A 12,310-nucleotide genomic window follows, 5' to 3' on the forward strand; every position below is an offset into this window, starting at 1 on the left:
TGAGCGTTCCTATCACTACTATCAATTCGTCAAGACGTACTTTCTCGGGCTGGATCCTGCCCTTCAAAATGCCTGGGACATTGTTGTGCTACATATCCGAGCCGCACAATGTACGTTACGTGGCGACACCCGTCTCGGGTTGCGATGGATAGAGACTGGAATCCCTGTTGTATGGCCATGGCAGGTGAAAGGCGTGACTTCCGCGACAAGAAGCTGAATCCCATGTCAAACACCCGTGGCGACGGTCCTGATCTCTCTTCAGGAAGAATAGTGAATTTTCGCTCATCCAGCCTACGCGTCCCGACGTGGCACAAGGACGATCAAGGACGATCAAGTGGCTGGATCCAAGTCCTGCCAGCACTGGACAGAAGAAGCGCTCTGAAGATGGACACTTGCACTACCCGGACGTATTTGGGATGCTAGTCTCTAATGCTTCGGCGTTTGCCGTTGCTCATTGCTCCTGGTCGTCATGATGACGACCGTGTCACTCCCGGTGAGATGCAAGCCAACAGATTCAAGTGTAGTTCGTTCCTCTCCTCGCGAGATTCATTGCCGTCGAAGGAGACGCACTTCGGAAAAGGCGATAGAACGCTCGCAATGAAGTTCGACGTGGATGATGCGGAGGCTGACATGAACTACGGTCGCTTTGTGTCCCCCATCGGTGGAGCAAGCGCTGCCCAACGCCGACAAAATTCACGCCAGCCTCGGCCTGCCAAAATCGGCGACCTCCATGTCTGGACGCTAAAGGAGCGCGTGCAAGCCTTTCTCGACGGGTATGAATCATCGATTCGGTGTTAGACCTGTTTCGGGCTGCGGGTTTTGCTGATCTGCTGCAACACTGCAGGCGTGCCGGTATTGCAATTGAAACAGCCAACGTGCTGCTGAGCTTGGCTCTCGTCGTGCTATCGATCGTTGACGTGAGTTCCCAAGCTGTTCAGTTGGTGGCGAACGCTTGATTAAATTGTGTATCTCGTTCTTCCCTAGAGCTACACTGATGTCGGGAACTTCAGGGAAGAGTACAGGCACTACACCATTTTCGAGGTTGTGTGCACGGCTTTCTTCGCCGTTGACTACGTACGTGGTACCCAAATCGTTTTGTTACGAGGTTGCTGGCTCTCTCTTAATTGGCCCACGATGTAGGCTCTGCATTGGTATGCAGCTCCGGACCGGATCCGCTACATGGTGACGCCAATGGGCATCATCGACTTCATCACCATTGTACCCACTCTTTTGACGGTAGGGACCAGTACGCTGGCAATTACAAGGTGAGCATATCCCTCATTGAAACTGAGCTATTGCTATTGTGTTTTCCCCTCGTCCAGTTTGCTCTGACAACACTCAACCTGAACAGCGCACTTCCGCTCCTTCGTATCGCACGAATCTTTCGAATGCTGGCAGTACTGAGGCTCTACCGAGTTGTGCAGTCGTACAGAGGGTTCGACTACCAGCTGGGTGTGCTGGTGTTCCTCATCCTAGCACTGATTTTCGTGGCAGCGGGCGTTTTCCAGATTCTGGAGGAGAGCTACTACACAGACCAAAATCTCGATCCACTCCAGTTCCACCAAGCCATGTACTTTGTCTTCGTCACACTTTCCACTGTCGGCTACGGTGATATTTCACCCCACACAACTGGAGGTACAGTCTCGCTCGCTTATGCTACCGAAGACATTTCCAGCACTAACATAGTGTTTGTGCGTCTTACAGGTCAATTTTTCGTTATATTCATCATTGTGGTTGTCGTGACGGTGATCCCGAAACAAATAACGCGCCTCATTGAGCTCTCAGCACTACAACACGACTATATGCACAGCTACTCACTGCGTCGGCGAAGTATTCACAACGGCGGACATGTCGTAGTCACAGGCCACGTGCGTTTGGAGAACGCCTCCGCGTTTTTGAAAGAGTTCTACCGGCCTCGCCAAGGTCGTGTCAACATGGATGTTGTGTTTCTAGCTGACCACGTGCCATCGTCGGGTCTGCAGGCGTTGCTGCTGAACGTTCGCTACAGGCGTCGAACCATGTACTTGAAGGGGAATTTGCTGCACGATCGAGACGCTAAACGCGCTCATGTTGCAGAGGCTGCAGCTGTGTTTATCTTGGCAAACAAAAGGGATCCACGTCAAGTCGAAGCCACAGACGCGCTCTCCATTTTGCAAGCATTAGCTATCGATAACTTACGTTTTCGCGCTAGGATGGAGTACCAGCAACAGTTCCAGCAACGTTCGGGCGGAGATAGTGATAATGGAGACGGCACTAAAGGCGACAATAATCTGCATCGTGACGGGGACCAAAGGATGAATCAGCCAAAACATTCGCGTCCAATACGCTGCTTTGCAGAAATACTGTCTCTGAAACACACACGTGGACTTCGTACCATCACTGGAGTGGAAGTGGCGCTGAATACTTCTCAGTTGCGGACAGCTATACTGGCGCGCAACATCGTTTGTCCTGGAGCCACTGCTTTGCTGCTCAATCTCATTTATTCCCCCACGGAGCGCCATGTCGCTATGGGGCGCCGTTCGCGGACTCCATGGGTGGCAGAGTATGCTGGTGGATTGCAGAATTTGATTTTTCCTGTTGTGTTGCCCCCGTACTTCGATGGATTGGTGTTCGAGAGCGCAGCAGAGAAGCTTTATCAGTTGTAAGTTGCTTTGTATTGACGCTAAGTTTCACGTCACTTTCTGACACTGCTGTTTATGTGTGTCCTATATTGCCGTCTAGTTTCCACGTGATGATGATTGCATTGTACGATCAATCAGCGATGCGGCGTGGAGAAAGAAGTATCCGTCTGTGCCCGTTTGGCGAGCGACTCGAAGAACAGTACGTTGGGCTGATCGATCCATTAAATTCACCAGATGAATCAGGAGAGCGTACTCACACCATCTTTTCAGTGATCTCGTGTTTTTGATTGCTCCAAGTTCATCGGTGGCTAAACACGCGGTAGATTCGTTTGAAGAACGAGATCACGAATTTACGAGCGACCGTCACGCGCAGTTCTTCGATTCCACCTCATCGGGTGTTTCGCTGCCTCCTCCGGCTTATGCCACCACAGTTGCGACAGCAGTTCCGACTGGTGATACATCGCGCAACAAGCCCACTCCAGTGCTTGTTTTTTCATCGGACACTGTCCTCGATCGACAGTCGTTTCAACTAAATCGACGACCTTCGCTCGAGCTGGAGGATGACCTCGACGTTCCTGCAGTTCGGCTGCCTGTACCTCACGACTCTTCTTCCAGGGAAGTCGGTGTCAATGACGAAAGGGCTCAGTATCGGTCCCAACCCGCTGTATCGGCAGCTTTGGATGCTACCATGGCGAAGCCTTCAGTAACATCAAATGCGTTCACTGCCACTCTGTCGGCTCCACCATCTTCGCCAAGCTCGCTGGAACGAGGGCCTCGAAGTCTGTCTCGGGATTTCTCTAGTGATGCATTGCACGTCATGAATGCACCACTGCAAGTTGATAGGCGGCGAAGACTGCATGGACATATCCTGATCTGTGGGCCATTTGATCAGGGTCACCAACTCGCGTGTTATCTTGATCAACTCTATGCTAGCGAAGGTTTATCATCAATTTCCTCAGCAGCTGCCACGGAACGACGTCCGGACATCGTTTTGTTAGTCAAATCGATTCCCAGTGATCTGGCTCACGGGTTGCCTGCAAATGTCTTCATCGAGCGGGGTGCATCTCAGAACGTGGAAGACCTGTTACGTGTGCGAGCATATGAAGCCTCCGCGGTTCTGCTTGTACCCGGTAACTGGGAAGGTAGCGGCCATGGCGACGTATCTGAGGACGTTAACGAGCATCTCCAGGATTACCAAGTCGTCATGTCTACACTATCACTGCGCACGATGCAAGAGCTTCACCACGAGCATCTTCGGCAAAAACAAGGTGCAGTGAGCTGTGACACAACGCATGACAGCACAAGCGCCGAGCTCCCCCGGAGTAAGCTGCTCAGTTTTCGGTGCTCAGTGGTGAAGTCCCACGAAAGTATGAAGTATTTCGCGTACAAAATCCATGGTGGGCTACACGCACTGCATGGACTTCACCATTCGCGAAGTGATGAAGAAGATCTGTCTCCCTTAATCAAGGAAATCTCTGACAATCCACACGATGAATATCATGACGAGCACCTCCACATCCACCATGGAGACTATAAAACTGTAGATCTTCTAGCCAGGAAGCTTGCGATGGAAACACGTCGTCGCAGTGCATGTGCGGAAGCAGGTCGACTGCTACCCTCATCGTTCACACCTGGGTATGCAGCAGGTGAAGTGTTCGTGGATTGTGTGTTGGACACGCTGCTCTGCCAGTCCTTTTTCAATCCTTACGTTGTGGATCTCATTCGAGCTCTCGCTGGTGACTACTATTCCGACGCTACTCAGCATAGCTCTCCGCAAGGCGACCAGAGAGCCTTCAAGGCTTCCATGATGCGCTACTTTTCGACGGTAAATATCGGAGACTTAGAGGAAGCCGATTCGTCACCAATCAAAAAGTCGCCACAACAGCGAGATAGCGGGGAATGTTGCCAGTACCCTGTCTTACGTGTAGCCACCATTTCACGTGAACTGGAAGGAGAGTCGTTCGGCGAGATATTTTCAAGGGCTTTGGAGCAGCATATATTGGTACTGGGAGTGTACCGTCGAGCTCAGGCCAGAGGTCGTGGAAATGCGCTTCCGTATGTAGTGACGTGCCCAGAGTCGCCCACGAATTGCCGTGTGGAGCGTGGGGATCGGCTTCACGTCTTAACCAAGCGGCTAGCTTATGTTTGTATTCAATGAATTAAGACACTGACATGTGAGTTGCTGTGCAGCCATTATTGCCCTCGCACGAAGCCTGTCCATGTGCAGTTATCCAAGATCGCGTTTATTGTCATCATTGCTGTGTAAATTACACTGTAATGTGTGACTGTGTTACCCAGGATTGCGTATGTTGTCATCATGCGTTGCGTTAATCTGGTATCCCAAACGTCCGTATTTACGGGCTATAAAACGTAATTGGGGGACTTGATTGAGTCACGACCCTGGGATGTCTTGCTCATTATCGAACTGGCGTCCTAGCAAGCATCAACAATAAAAAAAAATCGGCATCCCGACGAAACTCGATTCCATGCGCTCCAGCTTGTTTCTCGTACTGCTGGTTGCCACTATCGCAGCAAGCTGCTTCAATTGTATCCTTGCCAAGGAAGCTGTGGAAATCAAGACGTTCACGTAAATGTGGCAAAAATCGCTCCCGAAGGTGAAGCTGCCAACGCCTTTGAAAAGGCGGGCAAACTCCGAGGTGAGGCGAAAGCTGCTGCTACAGCAGCTGCTAAAGCTACCGCACGAAAGAACTGGGATGATGTCATTACCAAGCTCCAGTCGGGTGGCATGCTCAAATCGCTGGACACCTCTAAAACACTGTGGCAAACGGCATTCATGAAGGCGGAGCAGGCTGGGCAGCTCAAGGGCGCCACCGAGGCGCAAGTTGCTACGATCACAGAGAACGTCGCACAGGAGATGGTAAAGAACCCGAGCAAGAGGAAATACATCGGCAAGTTCCTCAAGCTTACGTTTGGTGCTCTGTTTACGGCACTAATCATCATCGGTGTGAACGCGATGATTTCGTAAAGTATGTAGATAAAACGACTGTAGTATCTGAGATACTACGAGTTTTCAAAATGCTTGCCTTCGCCATATTGTGTACTGGTTTCCATGATTTGTAGGTTGCCTCGCGGTACTCTCGAACCTGGTGACGAGAGATACAACGCCGAAAACTGTGTACTAGTAGTATGAGTCGATGATAATCGGCTACGCGTTGATTCCCCGCTTAGGCCCTCTATCATGGCGAATTATGCTGGCCGTAGCAATGCACATAACATACTTTTCCTCTACCATTCTTTTTTGACGCTAGCATCTATCTACCACGCCTTCACTTGCTCTGCGAACTTCCGTCGTTCCGCAAGATGGTTGATGTGCGATTCTTCAAACCTCCCGATAGTGATGTTGAACGGGCACTCCTGAGGTCGCTTGCCAAAGGCTCCGGGGTAATGCGCCCACGGCCGCGCCTTCATATAATATACAGGCTCCACGTCTGGCTTGAAATATAGGATCCTGTCACTGTTGAGGTAAAACAGAGGAATGTTGTCGTCAGGAACACCATCTTTGTGGATCGGAAATACCTGCGCCATATCGCCACACAGCGTCGACTTCTTGGGTCCGTAGTCCTCAACCTTCGTACCAACTGCTCCAATTGCGTGGTCGGAGAAAGAGTACTGAGTCTCAGCGAGCTCGTTCGCATAGAAGAACAGCTCCTTGTCGCCGTACGAAGGAGGAGAAGCAATATCGTTTTGCGCGACGAACGAGGCCAGAATTGCCGTCGCACGAGGCTGGCGCTTCTTGTTCCACATCACTAGAGACGAATCCACTTGGTGTCCTGAACGACGGTTGAACGAGTGGCTACTGAGCAGAAAATCACTGGGCTCGAACTTCAGCGTCACGGGAGTCTTGTTTTCAACGGAAGCCTTCGGCCGGTCAAGTGTAGGCAGCGGTCGGAAGGGAGTCACATCGAAGTTCGAGAAGTACTGCTGCTCCACCGACACGTCCGCTTCGCCGGACGCACGTTCGGCCATGAACCACCAGTCATGACTGATGCGATCATGCATCAGCAGATTTCCAGTAGTTATGAACTTCTCCGAATCAAACAGTACTGTAGGGTTGACAAAGAACGTCGTGTCGGCGTCAAGCATCAAGATCTCCTCAAATTGCGAGTAGGTTACCGCAAGAGGCTTGATCATAAACGACCGGAACTTGGCGCGGCAACCGTCGATATCGTCACAAAATACTGGGCGTGAAGAGTTCAAGACACTTTTGGCACTGGCGGCAAGCTCGCACACATCATAAGCGCGAATCTCGCCAAGCTCCTTCTTCGTTCGGATTAACTCGACCGTTTCAGGTTTGAGATCAGTGCAGTGGGGCACTTCTATGGGCAACGTGATGCCCATAGCGCGTAATTCCAATATCAATGAGAAACCAAGTCTGGCGATGGGCTCGTAGAGTGGCATCACAATGCCTCGCTTGGCTATCGTGCGTTGCGTGATCTGGCTGAGGGTGTACACAAGTTGTCTCTCCATCATCTGCGTCGTACGCTCTACTTGGTCATTTTGCTTGTTCTCACGAGGCGGGGCGGGTGCTACATCTATTGGGTTCTTCCCTTGCATCTCTGCAATCACCTTTCGTAGAACCTGATCGATTGAAGCGTTTTGTTCATCTAAGTTGTCCGGCTTTTGACTCGCAACACGATCCCACGCATCCACGACTTCGTAAATATGTTGTCGACCTGCAAGGTGTCTTTCTTCCTCCTCTGACAGCTTCCCGACCGTGATGTCGAACGGGCACTCCTGTTGGCGCTCTCCGAATGCACCAGGGTAGAAATCCCAAGGCCGCGCCTTCATATAGTACACAGGCTCCGTCTTTGGTCGGAAGTATAGAATACGATCACTGTTAAAGTAAAACAATGGCACGTCGTCATCTGGAACACCAACCTCGTGAATGGGGAACACTTGGGCCATGTCACCACACAAAGTAGAGTTCTTCGGTCCACCGTCAATGAGTAGTTTGGTACCAACAGCACCAATGGCATGATCTGAGAACGAATACTGCGTCTCAGCGAGCTCACTAGCATAGAAAAACAGCTCCTTGTCACCGTACGAAGGAGGAGAAGCAATGTTGTTTAGTGCGACAAACGAAGCAAGAATTGCAGTAGCGCGCGGTTGTCGTTTCTTGTTCCAAAACACGAGAGATGAGTCGACCTGATGACCCGCACGGATATTGAAGGAGTGGCTCCTGAACAAAAAGTCACTTGGCTCAAAATTCAGCGTCACTGATGTTGGGTTTGAGATCGTTGCCTTTGGGCGTTCAAGAGTAGGTAATGATCGGAACGGTGTCACGTCGAACGTAGAGAAATAGTTCTGCTCCAGAGAGACATCGGGGTTTCCACGGACCCGTTCCGCCATAAACCACTCCTCGTGACTGATACGGTCATGCATCAAGAAGTTACCCGTCATCTTGTACTTTTCAGAATCCCAAAGCTTTGCGGGGCTCACGAAGAATGTTGTGTCAGCGTCGATCATCATGACTTCCTCGAACCTCGAAAACGTCACCGCGAGCGGCTTGATCATGAAACCGCGGAATTTCGCATGACAATCTTCGATTTTCTCGCAAAATACTTTCCGAGATGGATCCAGCAGACTTGTTGACCTTGCTGCCCTTTCACAGACATTGTAGAACCAGATTGTGCCTACCTGTTTCTTTGTCAGGTACATCTTTTGAACATCCGGGTTTAAGTCACCGCAGTGAGGCATCTCAATAGGCTCTTCGATACCGATTGTGCGCAGCTCCAACACCAGCGAAATAGCTAACTTGATGATGCCATCGTACACTGGAATCACAATTCCGCGTTTCACTGTTGTTTGCTGCGCAATGTGGTTCAGCGTGTGAACAAGCTGCTTTTCTTGTGCCTGGAGTTCATCCGCCTTCTTTTTCAACTCAGCAGCCTTTTTCGCCTCCTCCTCTTTGACAGGGTCCTTGGGCGGATCGGTGAGATCCTCAAGTGCTGGACCGTTCTCTAGGAGTGCCTGAAGTTTCTCGTTCGTAAGAATGTCTGCAGCTTCGCGCTTAGCAGCGTCCGCTTCCTTAAAATTAGTTTCCCACTCAGTCGAAATGTGGAAAAAGCTTTGACGCTGATAGATCTGTTTCACCTCCGGATCCGAGAACTTCACACCAGTAACGTCGAACGGGCACCTCATCATCAACTTCCGTTCTTCAAAGGTGCCGGGGAAGAAATCATGTGGCCGTGCTGCGGAGTAATACATTGGAGACTTCTTGGGCTTGTACTGCATGATGTAATCTGTGTTCATGTACAGCAAGCTCACTTCTTCGATGGGGGTGTCGTCGGACTTTTCCGGAAAGTGGTGCGCCGCACTACCGCAGATAATCGACTTGCTCGCGCCCTTGTCGAGAAAGTCTGAGCCTGCAGCACCGGTGGCGAAGTCGGAAAAGGCATACTGGGTTTCTGCGAGCTCGCATGCGACGAAAAACAGCTCCTTGTCACCATAGGATGGTGGTCGCGGTACGTCGTTCAGCGAAATCATTGACGCCAAGATTGAGGTAGCTCGAGGTTGGCGCTTCTTGTTCCACAACAGTATCGACGAATCCACTCGATGTCCACTGCGGCCATTCCAGGCGTGGCTTTTCAGCAGTCCTTCACTAGGCTGAAAGTGGAGCGTCACGGTCGACTTGTCCGCCGCAATGAGCTCAGCTGATGCGTTAGGCCGGTTGATTGTTGGGATGTGACGAAAGAGGTCCACGTTGGCTTTCGATAGGTAGTCTTCGATTGCCATGATGTTTGGGCGGTTTTCCGGTCGGTAGCCGAGAGCCATGGAAAAGTTGGTTTCACCAATGCGATCATTGAAGAAAAGTGTGCCCGTCGTCTCGTACTTCTTTGTTTCCCACAGCGGCATTGGGGACTGGAACAGCAGTGCATCTGCATCCATCAGCATAATTTCCTCAAAGCGAGAATACACCACGCCTAGAACTTTAATGGCGAAGTTCCGGTAGCGACGATGGCAAGTATCCAAGTCTTTGCAGAACAAGGGCTCTTCCGGGTACAGCAGACTCTTAGCGGTGACAGCAAGCTTGCACGCATTGTACACATACACCTCTCCCAGCTGTTCTGACTTTTGCATCATCGCTTCCCCATACTCTTCATCAAAATCTCCGCAATGTGGGACTTCAATCGGTAAATCCACACCGAGGGAACGCAGTTGCAGAATTAGCGAGACACCGAGTGTCGTAATCTGATCATATAAGGGGATAACGATTCCGCGCTGAACGCTGGTCTGCTGACTCAATGTGTACAGCGAGTGAATTAGCCTGGTCTCCATCAATTTTTCCATCTCTGCACGTTCCCTAGCATTATTCAGATAGTTGGACCACTTGTTCGTTTGTTGGATAGCTTGAGCTTCCGTCACCGCTGGGGCAGCAGTAGTAGAAACAGGCTGAGTTTCAGGTGCGGCAGTGGCTTCTTGGAACGGCGTGCCATCAGTCAACTGCTTCAAGAGTGCCTGAAGCTTTGAGTTGGTCAAGTCGTCAGCCTGGGTTTGTTCACTCTCATTCTCACTCGTGAGAGCGTTTCGCTCCCACTCGACCGTAATTTCATGAAGACGTTGGCGTATCAAAACGCGTTGAACCTGTTGCTCGGAGAACGGGACTCCCGTCACGTCAAAAGGGCAGTCCTGCGGCAATTCCCAATCGCTGAACGATCCAGGATAGAAGTCCGACGAGCGTTCTTTCGAGTAGTACATGGGCTGGGTCTTGGGCTTATATTCCATGATTGCATCCGAGTTCAGATAAAGTAAGCTCACACTGGTGGCATCCTCTGGTTTCACGGGGTAAAACTGCGCCCGCTGTCCACATATAATCGACTTGCCCTCGCCATGATCCTTAAAGTCGCTTCCAGCAGCTCCCACCCCAAAGTCCGAGAAAGCGTACTGCGTCTCTGCTAGTTCACACGCCACGAAAAATAGCTCCTTTTCACCGTAGGAAGGAGGACGAGCCGCGCCATTAAGCGAAATGAAAGACGCCAATATCGTAGTAGCGCGCGGTTGCTGCTTCTTGCTCCAAAGCAGCAGGGACGAGTCCACCAGGTGTCCACTGCGGCGATTCCACGCGTGACTGTGAAGCAGATTATCGCTCGGCTCATAGGGCAGAGCCACGTCCGTCGCCACAGTCGCCTTCTCCCGCGGGATCGTCGGCAATTGGCGGAAGACGCTCACATCCGCGTTGGACAGGTAGTTCTGCAGGTCCGTGACGCCCGGTCGCGCGGCCGGGCGGAAGCCGAGCGAGGAGTTGGCCTGGCTGATCCAGTCGTTGAAGAAGAGCGTGCCCGTCTTGCGGAACTTGTCGGTCTCCCAGAGGGGCATGGGGCTCTGCAGCATGAGCGCGTCGGCGTCCAGCAGCATGAGCTCTTCGAACCGCGAGTAGACTAGGGCCAGCACCTTGATATCCAGCGACCGGAACTTGGCGCGGCACTCGTCCAGGTCCTTGCAGAACACGGCTCTGCTCTCGTCCAGCACGCTCCTCTCCTTGGCCGCCAGCTCGCACGCGTCGTACACGTGCACGTCGCCCAGCAGCGCCTTCTTCTTCTGGATCGAGGCCACGAGCTTCTCGTCCAGGTCGCCGCAGTGCGGCAGCTCCACGGGCAGCGCCACGCCCAGCGCGCGCAGCTCCAGCAGCAGCGCGAGCCCCATGGGCGCCAGGTCGTCGTACAGCGGCAGCACGACGCCGCGCGGCGCGTCTGCGCGCTGCGTGACGTTGCGCAGCGACAGCAGCAGCTGCGCCTCGAGCTGCTCGTCGTTGCGGGCCTGCAGCTCGTCGGCCTTGAGCCGCTCCGTCTCGAGGCGCAGCGTGTCGTCGTCCGCGGGCGGCGCGCGCGGCCTGTCGGCGGTGCTGACGGCCGGCACGGCCTGCGGGTCGATCTGGCGCAGCAGGTCATCGGCCGCGCTGGCGCTCAGGCGGTCCACGAAGCGCGGCAGCGAGCCGTCGGCGCGCGCCAGGGCGTCCTGCACGGCGCGCATGGCCGCGCGGCCGGCGCGCGCGGGGGCGGTGAGCTGCTGCCACGCGAAGAGCACGTCGGACAGCACGAAGAGCACGCCCGCGGCCAGCAGCGCCACGATCCAGCGCAGCCGCGCGGAGCCGAGCGAGCGGGCCCGAGCCATGGCGCAGAGTGATGGTCCTTTGAGTTTGTGGTGAAGTTGCGGAATGGCGGCGAGTAAACGACTGCCAGACGGATAGCGGGCGAATTGCGAGCGGTGCGCAGCTGGGTTGTCGGAACGACACGGGTGCAGATGTGACGGGGGGATTGGATTTAGTAGGTGCGTTGGAATGGAGGTTTGTATTGGTTTAGGTGATCGAACGGGTATGTAGTGATAGAGGTAAAAAGAATGTAGCCACCTTTGCGGCTTTAACACCGATATTATCGTACCAAATAATTTGTGTTGTGATACATGAAGTTCCGCACGGGAGCCTGAGCTCCCGTGCTGGATTATTCATCCTGAATAGCACGCTTTCGCCTGTAAACCAAGCAGCTCTTGTGATAATTCAGGCTCCCGTGCTGGATTATTCATCCTGAATAGCGCGCTTTCGCCTGTAAACCAAGCAGGTCTCGCTGTGGATCACACCTGGCGGCAATCGGGTGGACGTCCAACAAAGCGTATCGACGACTCAAAAAAATCGGGCTCACGCTGTGCATGTAGACTTGATCATTTCACTCAAA

General features: G+C 52.7%; 2 protein-coding genes across 2 annotated transcripts; one reads left to right on the plus strand and one right to left on the minus strand.

The window, feature by feature from the left end:
* Positions 1 to 597: 597 nt before the first annotated feature.
* Positions 598 to 5,607, plus strand: IUM83_02856 (uncharacterized protein; the record flags this gene model as incomplete). The annotated part of the gene is made up of 9 exons (XM_067926810.1): positions 598 to 773; positions 845 to 917; positions 985 to 1,074; positions 1,141 to 1,236; positions 1,323 to 1,635; positions 1,705 to 1,997; positions 2,562 to 2,641; positions 2,722 to 2,820; positions 5,154 to 5,607. The coding sequence occupies 9 exons, from the start codon at positions 598 to 600 to the stop codon at positions 5,605 to 5,607; spliced, it is 1,674 nt and encodes a 557-aa protein (XP_067784121.1).
* Positions 5,608 to 5,897: 290 nt separating this feature from the next.
* On the minus strand, positions 5,898 to 11,753 carry IUM83_02857 (Glucose-induced degradation protein 8; the record flags this gene model as incomplete). Its single annotated transcript, XM_067926811.1, has 2 exons — positions 5,898 to 10,130; positions 10,227 to 11,753. 2 exons carry the CDS (start codon positions 11,751 to 11,753, stop codon positions 5,898 to 5,900), a joined length of 5,760 nt encoding a protein of 1,919 aa, XP_067784037.1.
* Positions 11,754 to 12,310: the final 557 nt, after the last annotated feature.

The sequence above is a fragment of the Phytophthora cinnamomi genome (assembly GCF_018691715.1).
Source record: "Phytophthora cinnamomi strain GKB4 chromosome Unknown Contig92, whole genome shotgun sequence".
Taxonomy (NCBI): domain Eukaryota; phylum Oomycota; class Peronosporomycetes; order Peronosporales; family Peronosporaceae; genus Phytophthora; species Phytophthora cinnamomi.